We start from the raw sequence: 18,090 nt of genomic DNA, 5'->3' as shown, positions 1-18,090 counted from the left end.
GAGTGAATTTCGAACTTAATTAAAGACATTTCCAAAATTTTATTGAACTTTACATGAATAAGCTGTGCTGGCTCATATTAATGCTAATGAAGGCACATTACATTCAAAATAAGTAGGCTATGTTTATCATCATCACTATCTGAAAACCTTTAAAATCCATTTAATTTAAAACATGTTTCTGTTCCCGACAAGCTTCTACTATACATAACGCAGTCATTGCTTTGTATCTCCCCACCTGTGCCCAACACTACTTACCTTCTGGTTGTCCTGGCTTCCGAACTTTATCCCACTGTTCTTGTCGAATCCTTCGTCGCTCCGCGAGTTCTGCTTCTGAGATAAAGCCTGAACTCATTCCGATTTGATGTTTCTTCCTTATGCTGCAAAGTGAAAATTCCGGCTTGTATGCATTTTATACAATGGTGATACGTCAGTTATTTTAAAAGTTTAAAACAGGGTCCGTTTCAGAAAGACTCCTAGCTTTGTCGAAGAACTCGTTTGTGCACGGTTTATTTCAACATTCTAGTAAAAACAATACTTATGGGGGTAGGGGCAGGGGAAATTAGGAACCAGTGCTTCTATTTACACTTTTAAACTTGGCACTAAATAATACACAATATGTTTGCTTTATTAAAAAGCTTAATTTTGTCGGAAAAGCTGGAAATAGCGAAACCGTTTCAGAATTCTCAAGCGCAGTAGAGTTATTCATTTTTATTTTTTGCCTTCCTACAAATCTTATTAAAAATGTCTAGCCGTTTTTGCTGTAAATAAAATTACCCTTTCTCAAAACTCACTACATTCCAATCCTTCTCCTCACAACTTCTCAAACTCTCTGAACGAAAGATAACTCAGAGCATGGAGCGACATCTGCTTAATTAATACGTTAAAGAATAAATTCACAGGCTAGCGCTTTTTATAAGTTTATGGAATTTCCGACATTAAACATCTGAGATTTTTTTACAAATTATGCATTATTATCAGAAAATAATCTGTTGCATTTCGATACTTCCGAAACCTAAGATCTTACAAGCATGCACTCTGTACGAACACCGGTACCCTAGACATCCGTCAGTAGTACCGCAGTAGGTGTTGGGAGGTATTTGAAAAGTGTGAAATGGCATGAGACGCTAAAATCAGTAACGTTGTACTGTTGGTGACTTTATTATAACTATTAAGAAGCAAAGAATGAGGTAGTAGTTTTTGTTGCAGGTATGCACCAAAGAAGAAACAGGCTTTAGATTTCAAAATATACAAATTGTACAAAAAATATGACTTGATTGATTTTTGAACATAACGAAATCAATATAGAGTTACGAAAGGGGAACGCCACAACTCTCCATCACAAAACGCCATATAATAGCATAAATGTGCATGTAAAGTTAACAATTTTTCCTGGTCGTAATTTTCCTTTCTCTCTGGAAGCATGGCTTCAGGAAATATAACGACCCATCCAAAAATTGCCACAACGTTTCCTTTGCAAGAGGAAATTGAGAACGGAAGGAACAGACACGTTGTCAGGTGCCAACGATGCCCGTCGAAGATTCTGAATCCAGGAATGGGTGTCTACAAGCAGGTTGAGGTACATGAATGAAACTTCAGATGTTCTGCCACTAATATAGAAAACGTAATATTTACTATAATGTCATCTTCACCCGTTCTTTGTTCATTCACAATTACTTTTCTCAAAGAGCATTGGTAGGCCTATATTAATTGTTACCCTGCATCAGAACATAAATTCTCCATATTGCATTAAATTCTTTTCTTGTTGGAGTGTCATTACAAGTTATGCTGTAATAGTTATTTCCCGCTTGAGACCACAACAAATTCAGCACGTTGTAGGCTATTTAGCAAAAATTAAACCATATTCTGCATTCTAACAGTATTATATTCATATATTACCTGTTTAATTTTAGATCACTTTGATACACAGAATGGTGTGATGTACCAGTTACAACGCAGGACTCCTATTCGGAAAGATTCAAACCACATGCAGAAAGGGGGGGGGGGGGGGGGGAGAGAGCCTCATTTTTTTTTTATTTTTTTTTATTTTATTTTTTTTTTAATCTTATTAAAAGGTTAGGTTGCTAGTCACCGTATAGTGGAGATGATGCTGAGTCACAGACAGGCACAATGAAGAGGCTGCTAAACAAGTAAGCTTACTTCCAAATTAGAAAAACAAACACACACACAGTCATGCAAATGCAACTTGTGCACATGACCACTGTCTCTGGCTTCTGAAACCAGACTGAAGCTTACTTGCTTAGCATTCTTTTTGTTGTGCCTGTCTGTGATCCAGTATTTCCACTATATGGTAAGTACCAATCTGTTGTTTTCATAATATTGTCATTATTCCATCATGGATCTTCCATTGTTCAGTATTTTCTCAAATAGACTCAGTTAAATGCTAAACTAACTCGCCAAACATATTACAGCTGCATATTATGCCATCCATCACTAACACTGTTGATCTTTCTAATGGCTTTGATGTTCATAAGACATTGGTTAAAAAAGAAAAAGGTTGTACAGACAATAAGAAATATTTCTGAAAAATTGTGGTGCTTCCATTAAACATGTACTTAACAAGTTTCTTGTGCAGGCTATTCCTGCAGCAGCTGTATATAAATTTTGCAGTAATTCAGAAAATGCCTTTTGTAGGCTGCACATGATGTTTTCTTTTATTTATCATGTGCAACCATATACTTTCACTTTAGTTGCAAAGCATCTTCAGTGGGTGTCCAGAAATATTACATCATTTTTTTTCATTTACACATGCAGGTTACCATTTGCACTTCTAGGTTATAGATTTAAAACAGTTTTTCAAGGTTTTTATAATAAAATGGAAAATTACAGGTCAGCATCAAATTCATTACCTTTAAGCCAAAAAGCTTTCTCTTAGGCACCACATTGGTTGGAAGTTCTGTGTGGTCACTGTTTCCAACATATAACAATTTAACTGTCATTTTCAGTCCGTATAGTGTCATTTGTGCACTAGATAAATAAAAAAAAAGCTTAATGTGGGGCATGCAATTAGGCATTTTTTTTAAGGACTGTAATTTATCTATTTAATTTTTTAAGACTAAACTCTGGACATAAAAATGACTTCAGAACAGGTGAATGTAACATGTGGAGTATCACAGAGATTTGTACTGGATCTGCTCTCATTTCTAAGGTACATAAATGATGGTCAAATGACTTCATATGGCAGTTCAAATGCTGTAATTTACTGAAGACACAAGCATACTAATCAAGGTACAAACTCAATCCTAGCAGGCACAGTTTAGATTATAGCATAACAGAACGCCAGATAGTTCACATCCAACAGCTTGTCACAAGGATACATTATGCAATTTCAAACAAACAATAATGAGCTTTAACGTCAGAAGTAAATAGTCTTCACAGGTTTGCCTCCTGATTACATTGTGCAAATTTCACTATATTTCCTCAGAGCAACTGTCAGACATCTTCAGGTGGTTCAACCTTGTTGGTGGCTAGGTATATATTTGTGATATTCTGTGTAATATTGTGGAATTTGCTCATCATGATCCGGTGACAAACGTGAAGACTATATACAACATATCCACCAGGAAAGCTTGCAGAGTCACATAAGAAGTAAACCTTATCTTATACCAAATGAAGCACGATGTGAAAAATATGTTGGGGTCTTGCTGGATAACAACATTCTACTCTGGAGAAGTGCACTTGAAATAGATTAAGTATTCAGCAGAATCAAGAATAGTGTGTAAAGTAGATAATCATGTATCGTGCAGAAACCATTTAAGGATCTTTGAATTCCCACACTCACACCAGTACGTTTACCGATTAAGGATAAGGATTTTTGTTGCTGATAAGCTGAAATGGGACGTACACTGTCACAAGAAAAGACATAAAAATCATTTTCTTGTAGACTTCATTTATTCATCCATAGATCATTAAGTCCAATCATTTTCTTGTAGACTTCATTTATTCATCCATAGATCATTAAGTCCAACAGTACAAACATAATGAGGTATCTCGAACGGAATGACCTCCCTCCGTGCCAACTGACATTTATTCTGAAAGGATCAATCGTGCGAAACCCAGCTTGCACTTTTCTCGCATGACATATTGAAAGCTTTGGATCAAAGCAGGCAGGTAGATACAGTATTTCTTGATTTCTGAAAAGGGAAATACGGAAGAGTCCGATCCAACCTGTCGGCTTTGACCCATGACGTCACAAATATGGCGGAAACGACCATAAACGACAATTCCAATATGGCAGATATAAAAACGTTGCATACGTATCACAAAGACAAAAACACATAGAAAAACAACACACACAAAGGTTTCACAAGAACAATCTGCTAACATTGCTAGCAAACAAAGATAATAATAAACAAGTGGTACTCAAGGCCAGGCAAGGGGGGGACTGCGCAATAGCACTAGCACGGGTGCTCAATCGGAGGCAGCATGTGACCCAGCGGCGTAATCTGCCATCCCAGTCCCGGCACGCCTTTCTCAGCCATGGACAAAACCATCCTCCAGTGGAACTGCAGCGGTTTCTTCCACCATCTAGCTGAGCTCCGCCAACTTATCAGCCTTCACCCTTTCCTCTGCATTGCTCTGCAGGAAACTTGGTTTCCAGCAATGCGCACCCCCGCCCTCCGTGGCTATCGGGGTTATTATAAGAACCGAGCAGCTTATGAAAGGGTGTCTGGTGGCGTCTGCATCTATGTCCTTAACTCTCTTCACAGCGAGTCTGTCCCTCTACAAACAGCTTTAGAGGCTGTCGCTGTTAGGGTGTGGACGCCGCAGGCTCTTACCGTCTGCAGTCTTTACCTTCCACCGGAGAGTGATGTCGCACAGCATGTCCTGGCTGCGCTGATAGCCCAATTGCCGCCACCTTTCTTATTACTGGGCGACTTTAACGCCCATAACCCTCTGTGGGGTGGCTCAGTGGCAACAGGTCGAGGCGCCACCGTTGAGCATTTATTGTCGCAGCTCGATCTCTCGATTTTGAATGATGGTGCCTCCACACACTTCAGTGTGGCGCATGGCACCTACTCCGCCATTGACCTTTCAATCTGTAGCCCTAGCCTCTTACCATCTGTCCACTGGAGTGTGCATGACGACCTGTGTTGTAGTGACCACTTTCCGATTTTTCTGTCACTACCACAGCGTCACTCTTCTGGGCGCCCTAGAGATGGGCTATGAATAAGGCTGACTGGGACTTGTTCTCCTCCACTGCCGCTATTGAGCCTCTCTCAACTGATGCCATTGATGCGGTGGTTACATCGGTCACCGCCGGCATCGTCACTGCCGCCGAGTCTGCCATTCCCCGTTCTTCTGGGTCCCCTCGGCGGAGGGCTGTGCCTTGGTGGTCGCCTGAGATCGCTGAAGCGATTAAAGATCGCCGGCGGGCGCTCCAGCGTCACAAGCGACATCCCTCCATGGACCACCTAATCGCCTTCAAACGGCTGCGTGCGCGGGCCCGCCTCCTTATCCGCCAAGGCAAGAAGGAGTGCTGGGAGCGGTATGTGTCCACCATTGGACTCCATGTCACTCCATCGCAGGTCTGGGCCAAGATTCGACGGGTCTTCGGCTATCGGACCCCTGCCAGCGTCCCTGCGCTCTCACTGAATGGAGCAGTTTGTACTGACTCCGACGTCATTGCAAACCGCTTAGCAGAGCATTTTGCTATGAGTTCCGCTTCTGCGAATTACCCCCAGGCCTTCCGCTCCATTAAAGAGCGGATGGAACGTCGGAGCCTTTCTTTTCGCACCAACGCTTCTGAACCCTACAACGCTCCATTCAGTGAGTGGGAATTTCAGAGTGCCCTTGCCGCTTGCCCTGATACCGCTCCCGGGCCAGATCGCATCCACTGTCAGATGCTGAAACACCTTTCAGTGGACTGCAAGCGACGCCTCCTCGACCTTTACAACCGTCTCTGGGTCGAGGGTGAGTTTCCGTCGCAATGGCGGGAAAGTATTGTCATCCCCATTTTGAAACCTGGAAAGAACCCTCTGGAGGTGGACAGCTACCGTCCCATTAGTCTCACCAACGTTCTTTGCAAGTTGCTTGAACGGATGGTGAGCCGGCGCTTAAATTGGGTGCTGGAGTCTCGGGGCCTTCTGGCTCCGTCTCAGGGTGGGTTCCGTAAAGGCCGCTCCGCCACCGACAATCTGGTGAGCCTTGAGTCGGCCATCCGTACAGCCTTTGCCCGCCGTCAGCACCTGGTCGCTGTCTTTTTCGACATGCGGAAGGCGTACGATACGACATGGCGTCATCACATCCTTTCTACGCTTCATGGATGGGGTCTTCGGGGCCCTCTGCCGCTCTTTATCCGCAATTTCCTGTCGTATCATACCTTCCGCGTGCAAGTCGCGGCCTCGTATAGTTCCTCCCTCGTCCAGGAGAACGGGGTACCCCAGGGCTCTGTCCTCAGTGTCTGCCTGTTTTTAATTGCAATAAACGGTCTCGCTGCGGCAGTAGGAAATTGTGTCTCCGCTTCCCTGTATGCTGACGACTTCTGTCTTTACTATAGTTCTATTAGCATTGCAGCAGCTGAACGTCAGCTACAGGGCGCAATCCGCAAGGCGCAGTCTTGGGCTGTAGCGCGTGGTTTTCAGTTTTCGGCTGCCAAGACCCGCGTTATGCATTTCTGCCGGCGCCGAACGGTCCATCCTGAGCCGCGGCTTTATCTTGCCGACGAACTTCTTGCTGTGGTGGAGACCCACAGGTTTTTGGGTGTCCTTTTTGATGCCCGGTTGACTTGGCTGCCTCATATCCGGCAGCTTAAACAAGCGTGTTGGCGGCATCTCAACGCCCTGCGTTGTTTGAGCCACACCCGCTGGGGCGCCGACCGATCTACCCTGTTGCGGCTCTACCAGGCGTTAATCCAGTCTCGCCTGGATTATGGGTGCCTAGCTTATGGCTCAGCATCCCCATCTGCGTTGCGGGTGCTGGACCCAATTCTCCACAGCGGGATACGCCTTGCCACTGGTGCTTTCCGCACCAGCCCTGTGGGCAGCGTGCTAGTGGAGGCAGGTGTACCTCCACTGCGGTTCCGACACCAACGTTTGCTGGCCGCTTATGCTGCCCATGTTTTTAGCTTGCCCGGGCATCCAAATTATCGTGTCCTGTTCCCGCAGTCAGTCGTCCATCTGCCAGACCGTCGGCCCCGGTCGGGTTGTCCGATCGCCGTACGCATCAAGGAGCTTCTCTGCGGGCTTGGGTTTTTCCCAGTTCCACCTCCTTTCCGGGCGCCTCTGCGTACACCCCCGTGGTGTGTTCCTCGCCCTTGCCTTCGGCTCGACTTGGCACAGGGCTCGAATCCCCCTGCGGGTCCGGGGATTAGAATAGGCCCGAGGTATTCCTGCCTGTCGTAAGAGGCGACTAAAAGGAGTCCATCCCCCTCACGGGGGTAGTTAGCGCCTGCATCCGGAGACGGACGGTTTCGCGACCTATAATCGTGGTCTTTTTGGTTTTTTCACTTCTCGTTTCTTCCTTCCTTTTGTTGGTTCCTTTCTTTGCTCTTCTCCACCTCACTGTCTTCCTTACTCTTTCCCTTGACTTCTCCTTGCCTTCTCATTGCCTTTTTCTCCTTGCCTTCTCATTGCCTTTTTCTCCTTGCCTTCTCATTGCCTTCTTCTCCTTGCTTCCTCATTGCCTTCTTCTCCTTGCCTTCTCTGGTCTCCGCCTCGGCGTTTGAGACAGTCTGTCCTCTTTCTCCCTCTCTCTCTTCTTTTTCCTCTTCTTCCTTCCTCCCTGTGCGTGTCTGAAGGCCGACCCACACGTACGCACGCGTAGCCGGTGACGGGGTAACGCGTAAGTCCCGGCCCTGGGTAGACATGTAAGGCACGCGCGTAGCCCCTGGTAAAGGCCAGGCCCGGGGAGGGGTGATTGCCTGAGCTGATACCTTCTGACCATGCCGATTGGTCCCTCCGTCTGTTTCTCGGGAGGTGTGACCTGAGGTGTAAACATTCACCTAAGGCGGGAGTGCCCTCTGAGAGGGTCCCCACAAGGAAGGAGCGCGCCATCGGAGACGCTGGCAATCATGGGGGATTCCTCCGCAATGGATTCTACTCCATCGCTTTCGACTTCGACCCAAAAACGGAAACGTGACCAGCCAACAGTGACAAAAGTACTACCGCCTGCCCCACAGTTCCTCGTAGTTTCTCGATCTGAGGACGGAAAGGATTTTTCCTCTGTCAACCCTTTCGTTATTCAGAAGGGCGTAGATGCCATAGCCGGATCTGTCAAATCTTGTACCAGGTTGCGTAACGGTACCTTATTACTAGAAACTGAGAATGCCTTTCAGGCACAAAAACTGCTTCGGGCCACACTCTTGTACACGTTCCCTGTCCGGGTGGAGGCCCACCGAACTTTGAATTCGTCTCGTGGTGTAGTCTATAGTAGCTCCCTCGACGGATTGACTGACGAGGAGCTTCAATCTTTCCTCGCTGAGCAGGGCGTGACGGCTGTCCATAGGGTCATGAAAGAGGTCAACAATAACCTTGTACCGACCCGGACACTTTTCTTGACCTTCGATAGTGTTAAGCTGCCATCGCGCATCAAGGCGGGCTACGAGGTTATTTCTGTTCGCCCCTATGCCCCGACACCTACGCGCTGCTACCAGTGTCAGCGTTTCAATCACACTCGACAGTCTTGCTCCAATGCGGCTAAATGTGTCACTTGTGGCAGGGATGCCCATGAGGGTGACTGTCCACCTCCGTCTCCTCGTTGTGTGAACTGTCAGGGTGACCATGCCGCATCCTCCCGCGACTGTCCTGTCTATAAGGAAGAACGCTGTATCCAAGAAATTCGGGTCAAAGAGAAAGTGTCCACCTCGGCTGCTCGCAAGCTATTGGCTAGTAGGAAGCCCACGCTGCTCCCAGCGGGGAAATACAGCACTGTCCTCGCCTCTCCTCGGACTACCCGGGAGGTAGCAACCCAGACATGCGATCTGACCTTCAGCACCACGGTCGTCCATTCGGCCAGTGCTAAGATCGCGCGGTCGACGTCTCCTCTTCCTCCCATCACCCCACAGACACCAGCCACTTCCTCAGCTTCTGCTAAGTCGCAGACCCCGAAGTCAGATGCACGGGCCTTCAAGAAGGAACCATCCCGTGCAGACTTCCTCCGTCCCTCGACCTCCCAGCCTTCGACCGGTACTTCCACCAAACGTCCTTCTAAAAAGGCGCATAGGAAGCACAGTTCTCCTTCTCCGCCACGGCGCCTTTCTTCTCCTGCGCCACCCAGCGGTTGCCGCCCCAGGCCGTCATCCGTTTCGCCTGGCCGCACCGCTGGTAGCCGAACATCTGGCCGTTCACCGGCGGAGGAAGCTCCCCCTCCCGGCCATCCTCCCGAGATGGCCGATGACCCTATAGACCCCATGGACGATGACTGTCCGCCTACTGATAGCGGCGGCAGTGCTCGCTCGAAGCCAGGCCCTAAGCGGCCTTCGAGGTGACCCCTTCTCTCATCTTCCTTTTCTTACGATGGCACTTATTAACTGGAATATTCGCAGCATTCGCTCCAACCGAGACTACTTGAAGTTGCTGCTCCGCTTGCATCGTCCGCTCGTCGTAGCCCTCCAGGAAACGAACCTACGCCCATGCGATCAAATTGCCTTGGCACACTACACCTCTGTGCGTTTTGACCTACCCCCTGTGGTAGGTATCCCAGCTCATGGAGGGGTTATGTTGCTGGTCCGGGATGATATTTACTACGATCCCATCACGTTGCACACCGGCCTGCAGGCAGTTGCCATCCGCATTACTCTCCCCACCTTTACGTTTTCCTTTTGTACCGTTTACACTCCATCGTCATCTGCCGTTACCAGGGCAGACATGATGCAACTTATTGCTCAGCTACCTGCACCATTTTTGTTAACTGGAGACTTCAATGCCCATCATCCCCTTTGGGGCTCTCCAGCATCCTGCCCGAGGGGCTCCTTGTTAGCAGACCTTTTCAACCAGCTCAATCTTGTCTGCCTCAATACTGGCGCCCCTACTTTTCTTTCGGACACATCTCATACCTATTCCCATTTAGACCTCTCTATCTGTACTCCCCAACTTGCACGCCGGTTTGAGTGGTATGCACTTGCTGATACATATTAGAGCGACCACTTCCCGTGTGTTATCCATCTCCTGCAGCATACTCCCTCTCCGTGCTCCTCTAGTTGGACCATCTCCAAGGCAGACTGGGGGCTCTTCTCTTCCAGGGCGACCTTTCAGGATCAAACCTTCACAAGCTGCGATCGTCAGGTCGCACACCTCACGGAAGTCATTCTCGCTGCTGCTGAATATTCCATCCCTCACCCTACTTCTTCTCCACGTCGCGTACCGGTCCCCTGGTGGACCGCAGCATGTAGAGACGCTTTACGTGCTCGTCAACGTGCTTTACGCACCTTTAAATGCCACCCTACAGTGGCGAATTGTATCAATTATAAACGATTACGTGCACAGTGTCATCGTATTATTAAAAGAAAGCCAGCTGGGCTGCTTTCACAAGCACCTTCAACAGTTTTACTCCTTCTTCTGTTGTCTGGGGTAGCCTGCGCCGGCTATCTGGCACTAAGGTCCACTCCCCAGTTTCTGGCTTGAAGGTCGCGAATGAAGTCCTTGTGGCCCCTGAGGCTGTCTCCAATGCCTTCGGCTGCTTTTTCGCCGAGGTTTCGAGCTCCGCTCATTACCACCCTGCCTTCCTCCCCCGCAAACAGGCAGAGGAGGCTAGGCCACCTGACTTCCGCTCCTCGAATTGTGAAAGTTATAATGCACCATTCACCATGCGGGAACTCGAAACCGCACTTGGCCGATCACGGTCCTCCGCTCCAGGGCCTGATTCTATTCATATTCAGATGTTGAAGAACCTTTCTCCTGCGGGTAAAGGTTTTCTTCTTCGTACATACAATCGCATCTGGATTGAGGGACATGTTCCCGCATGCTGGCGCGAGTCTATTGTTGTACCGATTCCTAAGCCGGGGAAGGACAAGCACTTGCCTTCCAGTTATCGACCTATCTCGCTTACTAGCTGTGTCTGTAAAGTGATGGAGCGAATGGTTAACTCTTGATTGGTTTGGCTGCTCGAGTCTCGACGCCTACTTACCAATGTACAATGTGGATTTCGAAGGCGCCGCTCTGCTGTTGACCATCTGGTTACCTTGTCGACCTTCATTATGAATAACTTCTTGCGGAAGCGCCCGACCGCGGCTGTGTTCTTTGATTTGGAGAAGGCTTACGACACCTGTTGGAGGGCGGGCATTCTCCGCACCATGCATACATGGGGCTTTCGCGGTCGCCTCCCTCTTTTTATTTGTTCCTTTTTATTGGATCGACAGTTCAGGGTACGTGTGGGTTCTGTCCTGTCCGACACCTTTCGCCAGGAGAATGGGGTGCCACAGGGCTCAGTTTTGAGCGTCGCTCTCTTCGCCATCGCGATCAATCCAATAATGGATTGCCTCCCAGCTGATGTATCAGGCTCCCTTTTCGTGGACGATTTTACCATCTATTGCAGCGCGCAGTGTACACGTGTCCTGGAGCGCTGTCTTCAGCGTTCTCTTGACCGTCTTTACTCCTGGAGTGTCGCCAATGGCTTCCATTTTTCTGCCGAGAAGACGGTCTGTATTAACTTCTGGCGCTACAAAGAGTTTCTCCCACCGTCTTTACGACTCGGTCCCGTTGCTCTCCCAATCGTGGAGACAACCAAATTTTTAGGCCTTACCTTTGACAGGAAACTTAGCTGGTCTCCACATGTGTCATATTTGGCCACCCGTTGTACCCGTTCTTTAAATGTCCTCCGTGTTCTCAGTGGTATGTCGTGGGGAGCGGATCGAACCGTCCTACTTCGTCTATATCGGTCGATCGTCCGCTCCAAGCTGGATTATGGGAGCTTCGTATACTCCTCTGCACGGCCATCCATCTTACGCCGCCTCAACTCCATACAACATCGGGGTTTACGACTTGCGATCGGAGCATTTTATACCAGTCCCGTAGAGAGTCTTCATGCTGACGCTGGCGAATTGCCACTCACCTACCGGCGCGATATACTGCTTTGTCGGTATGCCTGTCGGCTACTGTCAATGCCCGACCATCCGTCTTATCGTTCCTTTTTTGACGACTCTCTTGACCTTCAATACGGGTTGTATGTCTCTGCCTTGCTACCCCCTGGAGTTCGCTTTCGTCGCCTCCTTCAACACCTTAATTTTTCACTCCCTGCAACCTTTCGAGTGGGCGAGAGCCGCACGCCCCCTTGGCTCCAGGCTCAGGTCCGCGTTCACCTCGACCTCAGCTCGCTCCCAAAAGAGGTCACCCCCGGTTCGGTCTACCACTCCCGTTTTTTGGAACTTCGTTCGAAGTTCATCAACATGACTTTCATTTATACAGATGGCTCTAAGACCAATGACGGGGTCGGGTGTTCCTTTATTGTCGGGGCACAAAGTTTCCAATACCGGCTCCATGGCCATTGTTCGGTCTTCACAGCTGAGCTCTTTGCCCTCTACCAGGCTGTTCTTTACATCTGCCGCCACCGACATTCTGCTTATGTCATATGCTCAGATTCCCTGAGCGCCATCCAGAGCCTCAGTGATCCGTACCCGGTTCACCCTTTCGTACACCGGATCCAACGCTCTCTCCAGCAGCTGGTGGACGTCGGTACGCCGGTTAGCTTTATGTGGGTTCCTGGCCATGTCGGTATCCCTGGGAACGAAGCTGCAGATGCCGCGGCCAAGGCTGCGGTCCTCCAGCCTCGGACAGCTTCTTGTTGTGTCCCTTCGTCCGATTTTAGCAGGGTCATTTGTCGGCGCGTCGTGTCGCTGTGGCATGCCGATTGGGCTGCACTTACCGACAACAAGCTTCGGGCCTTAAAACCTCTTCCCGTGGCTTGGACGTCCTCCTCACGCCCTTCTCGGCGGGAGGAGGTCGTTTTAGCAAGGTTAAGAATTGGACACTGCCGGTTCAGCCATCGCCATCTGCTGACGGCTGCGCCGGCGCCGTTCTGCCCATGTGGGCACTTGCTGTCGGTTAGGCACATTTTAATGTCCTGTCCAGATCTTACCACACTGCGCCTCGGTCTTAACCTGCCTAATACTTTCGATGCCATTTTAGCCGATGACCCACGAGCAGCTGCTCGTGTTCTTTGTTTTATCAATTTGACAAACCTTGCTAAGGACATTTGATGATGGTTTTTTAATCCTCTGCCTGTCCGTCTGTCTTTTATTGTGTTTTCCCTTTTAGTTGTTGTTGTCAACTTGTCCCTCGCGGTGCATTTTTAGAGTAGTCAGGGCGCTAATGACCATTGAAGTTGTGCGCCCTAAAAAAAAAAAGGGCTCGAAGGACTCGGTCCCTCCAGAGGCCTTCCGCCGCCGCTTTTATTCCATCCTGGCCACGTATCAGGGCTCTGGAATTGTTTACACCGACGGTTCGATGGTTGCTGGTCGTGTCGGGTATGTGCTAACTCTAGGGGACCATTCCGAACAACGGTCCTTGGCGGCTGGCTGCAGCGTTTACACTGCTGAGCTAGTCACCATCTTTCGTGCCCTAGAGTATATCCGCTCCTGCTCAGGTGAGTCCTTCGTTATCTGTAGCGATTCCCTGAGCGGTTTACGAGCTCTCGACCAGTGTTTTCCTCGTTCTCATCTGGTGATGGCTATCCATGAGTCCCTGCATACTCTTGCGCGTTGCGGCCGCTCTGTGGTCTTTGTGTGGATCCCCGGTCATGTCGGTATCCCGGGCAATGAACATGTTGACCGCCTGGCGAAAGAGGCCACGAGTAAACAGTCTCTGGACGTTGGCCTCCCAGAGACTGATTTGCGGGCAGTCCTCCGCCGAAAAGTTTTTGCGCTTTGGGACGCTGAATGGCGCAATCGGAGCATGCCCAATAAACTCCGTGCCATCAAGGAGACGACGACTGTGTGGCGGTCATCCCTGCGAGCCAACCGCAGGGACTCTGTCGTCCTTTGTCGGCTCCGCATTGGCCACTCCCACCTGACACACAGTTATTTACTGCGCCGGGAGGACCCTCCTGCATGTCGCTGCGGGGCGGCTTTGACAGTGGCTCACATTTTGTTGGCCTGCCCCCTTTTAGCTGTGGTCAGGCAGACATTTGCGCTGCCTGATACGCTCCCTGCCCTCTTATGTGATGACCCTGGTATGGCTGACTTAGTTTTCCGTTTTATTCGGGCAGGGGGTTTTTATTATTTACTCTGAGTGTTTGTTCTGTTCTTTTGTGTTGATTCTGGCCATTGGCCTACGATTTTACGCTGAGTTTTTAATGTGTTCTCAGTGGTTGGCTTTTCCTTTTTATCTCTATGGTCGGCCAACCACTGTCACACTCTGTGTGATTTTAATTTGTTTCGTCTGATCTCTGTAGGAGTATTTCTTGTCCTGTGTCGTCTGATGTCTTTCCTGTTGTTCGTTTTTTATTCTCTTTGGGTGGTTTTACTTTTTTTGGAAAAAGGGACCGATGACCGTCGCAGTCTGGTCCCTTTAATCCCCCCCAAACCAACCAACCAACCAACCAACCATTATCCTGTAATTTGGTAAGCGTGCTACAAACAGCATGCAGAATGGCCTGTAGGTGACAGCATAGTGCAGATGCACACATACCATTGCCGTATCAGTATAAAGATGGCCGCCCCACTTGAAACTCGCACCAGGGAAGAACAATGTTCTGTAATTCGGTTTTTGTGTAGTGAAGGTGTGAAACCTATTGAAATTCATCGACGAATGAAGGTTCAGTACGTTGATGCATGTTTGTCACAGCAGGAAGTCTACAAATGGAGTAGGAAGTTCGCAAGTGGTGTGACTTCAGTGGAAGATGCTCCTTGTCCAGGTCAGGCATAACGAGTTGACTCCACAGAACATTGCAGCAGTTGAAGCCATAGTGAAGGAAAACTGCCGAGTGACACTGAATGACATTGCAATGTGTTTACAGATTAGTCATGGGTCAGCGCACCACATTGTGCATGAAGTGCTCCAGTTTCACAAAGTGTCAGCAAGATGGGTGCCACGGCAGCTGACTCCTGAAATGAGAGAACAACGTGTTGATGCTTGTGAAGAACTTCTTCGGTGCTTTGAACGAGAAGGTAATGGCTTCCTTGCAAGAATCATTAGTGGGATAGAAACCTGGGTTCACTTCCACCAACTGGAAACGAAGAGAGCGAGCAAGGAATGGCGCCAATCCTCATCACCAAAACCAAAGAAGTTTCGAACAGGACCATCAGCAGGGAAGGTTATGCTGACACTCTTTTGGGCTGAAAAAGGCATCATTTTGGAGCATTACATGCTTAGAGTGACCACTGCCAGCAGTGCATCATACACAGATCTCCTAAAAAATCATCTGCAGCCTGCAATCAAATCAAGCAACGTGGATTGCTGTCAGCAGGTGTTCTTTTGCAACATGACAATGCAGGGCCCCACACTTCCCGTACAACAGTTGGGTCATTCCATGTCATTGACTGAAATTTAGTACACTAATTCTACCATGTGTGGAACACTCGTGTACAAAGTATTAGTTTCCCCTGCCAGTTAGTTCCAGAATTATGACTTGGGAAACAAGGTGGCATGACGCAGAAATTGCAACCCGCATCTTCAGACCCAACTTCAGGTCTTAATAACTTTGGAACTATTCCACACAGTCCAGTGAAATTTTTATAACCCAGTAACATCCATATGGAGAACACACTCCATGAATCAAAACACCAACAACAAATTTCTGAGGAAAAATAAAAAATTCCAAAATGTGATTAAAAAAATGTAATACGTTAAAAGGTACATATTGTAGGTGCCCTCTATGCCAATTATAATTCACTCAAAAAGGGTATAAATTTTTTTTTGTGGTAAGCTTAATGTGGCCTAAACACACACAGAACTCATTATGCCCATATCGGTCACAAAAACTGAGTTACATGCACATGAAAATACAAAAATTACCTGAAAAACATGGATTTTCGAAGTGTGGTAGCACAGAAGGGACAAGTGGTATCCAACCCAAATTTCACACACTGCATAAGCAGACCGTAATATACATATATATCTCAAAATTTCAGCATGTTATTGCAAGACATTTGTGTACAATCGAAGTTGACAGATGTATTTGGTGATGTGGCCAATGTTCCAAAACACAATTTTGTAAAAAACATATCGTAAACTGTTCTGCCTCTTCTTATCCTCTCCCACAACTGTTTAATCACTAAGCCACAACATATAGACAGATTAACACAACCTATCATTAACGTTTACTGCACCTTAACTGCTAAAAACCAGTCGATTGTGCTTCGAACAGAAGTTCTCCCACACTTTAGCTACTGTACTCTGTACAATGAGTGGCAAATTGTACTGTCTTCCTGACACTGTGGTAGGAACTGGAACTGTCATAAGAATGTTCAAAAGGTATCCAACACCTGTCTGCCAAATGTGGCCAATGAAATGATCTTGCTGGTCCTATCAAGTTCACAAATATGTCACCTTCTGCTTCACAGCACCCTGCAACACATACTAAGTACCATTCGTCATCATAAACAGCAATAACATAGCAACCTGGTCGTATGTTGCTGGTTTTGCTTCTGAATCCTGAGTCAAAAACACTGTGAAGACATATGTTGTGCATGAACCTATAGCTATAACTGGACAGTCTGCTCATCTGCACATTGACAGAATCCGCTGGAGAGGAGTGATGATGGCTCCTTGCGCCTGCAACAGTTTTAATGTGTTCTAGTTTGCTTTTTAGCAACTCTTTGGCTGATTTTACCTCATCTTTCGAAACGTAGAATGATTGTATGCCAGGGATATTTTTCTGTACCCAGGAAAATAACTGAAGAGGTGTTAGAATGTGACCTTCTGTAGGGTGCTGCAGACTAGCTCGAGATGCCTTGCGCTTAATCACATACATTTTTACCAATGACTTGTTGCGAAAAAATTCCATTCTGCGTGAATCTGAAAATCATGGTGATGCATGCATAAATTTTTGAGATTTTTACAGTTTTTGTCCTGACTAGCTGCCCATTGCTGAAGTATTTCGCAAAATGTATGTGAGGCAGCTTGTTTTTCACATATGCCATGACAGTGCGAATGTGGGCATGAATTGCAATGGTATCATGAATTAAACAGTCACTAAAAACACACAGGTTCATGACAGACACGTCACCTGATTCACCTCTTTAGTAAATTGCAAATGGCTGGAGAGTTGCTTCACTGTTGTCCCGATGATATCCTTGAATGGCATCTTGAACTAAAAGTGCATAATTTTCAGAAAAGTCTAGTATTACTATAATTTCATCTTGTTTCAAATTATCCTTACAAAACTGGAGATAAGCCAATTGTGCTGTTGCTGTGAAGCTGTGTGTGGTCAGTTTGTCCATTTTTTGACAACACATTTTAACAAAATCTTCCACTGTACTTTGCTTTGTTTCAAGACTTGTGCGATCCATGTGTGTCCATTGTTTATAAGAAATAAGTTCATCGTCATCCATAAGGAGTTCACCATACAGTTTGTTATTCATGTGTTCTGCAAGATTTGCCTTACCAGGACACTTTTCACACCTGTGTATCATGCACTGGTAGGAACATGTCACACACTAGCAGCTTCATTGCACCTTTGTAATACAGATCAGAATCCTTTATAGCAGCAAACATTAGCTTAGCGTTTTGATGGGTCTCACATACACAAACATTGTGTGCCCCCCTTGCACTTACAGCCACAACCCATTTTGGACGAAGATTGAAAAAAGATGATAAACCTACTTTGGTATTGGGATACTTTTCCTTGAATTCTACATATAGTTCTGATATGTTGCATAGCAACAGTCTTTTTTGCATCTGTAAACGTACATTTCCCATTTTCACCATTACATAAGTCTTTTTTTCCAGGCATTATTAAGCTGCAGTCATTATTTTCATAAAACTCTGACACTAGCACCTTTATTTCTGAACCCAATTGCTTACCCTGAGCCTGCTGAAGTTGTGGAAGCACTCCTTGGGTTGCTTTTATTTTCCTAGCTTGCTTTGCCATATATGTAGAAGCATTGAATTCCTTTGTAGTGCAGTGAATAGACCAGCTGGAAGGTGCAAGGGTAAGAATAGCTACTTTTTTCTGGCGTGTGGATATGGCACATTTTTC

General features: G+C 47.2%; 2 protein-coding genes across 6 annotated transcripts in view; one reads left to right on the top strand and one right to left on the bottom strand.

Moving 5' to 3' along the window:
* LOC126092568 (PSME3-interacting protein) overlaps window positions 1-888 on the bottom strand; it is a 138,500-nt gene extending 137,612 nt beyond the window's left edge. For 3 of the 5 annotated variants that reach the window (XR_007521359.1, XR_007521360.1, XM_049908243.1), the window contains exons 1-2: window positions 792-815; window positions 256-377 (exon numbers count right to left, since the gene is read on the bottom strand). Coding sequence is in view for 3 of the 5 variants with exons in the window: in XM_049908243.1 (XP_049764200.1) it covers window positions 256-377; window positions 792-796 (127 nt within the window). In the remaining 2 variants the exon portion in view is untranslated. Of the gene's footprint in view, window positions 1-255; window positions 378-774 lie in introns of all 5 variants that reach the window. The other 2 variants (XM_049908245.1, XM_049908244.1) reach the window with 2 other exon arrangements.
* Window positions 889-1,039: 151 nt separating this feature from the next.
* Window positions 1,040-18,090, top strand: part of LOC126092569 (guanine nucleotide exchange factor MSS4) — a 57,468-nt gene continuing 40,417 nt past the window's right edge. Inside the window, exons 1-2 of the mRNA XM_049908246.1 lie at window positions 1,040-1,206; window positions 1,420-1,576. Coding sequence (XP_049764203.1) covers window positions 1,421-1,576 — 156 coding nt within the window. The 5' untranslated portion in view covers window positions 1,040-1,206; window position 1,420. The remainder of the gene's footprint in view (window positions 1,207-1,419; window positions 1,577-18,090) is intronic.

Source organism: Schistocerca cancellata, chromosome 7, assembly GCF_023864275.1.
Source record: "Schistocerca cancellata isolate TAMUIC-IGC-003103 chromosome 7, iqSchCanc2.1, whole genome shotgun sequence".
Lineage (NCBI taxonomy): Eukaryota > Metazoa > Arthropoda > Insecta > Orthoptera > Acrididae > Schistocerca > Schistocerca cancellata.
The sequence above is the reverse complement of the archived record's forward strand: the minus strand, read 5'-3'. Positions and strand labels throughout refer to the sequence as shown.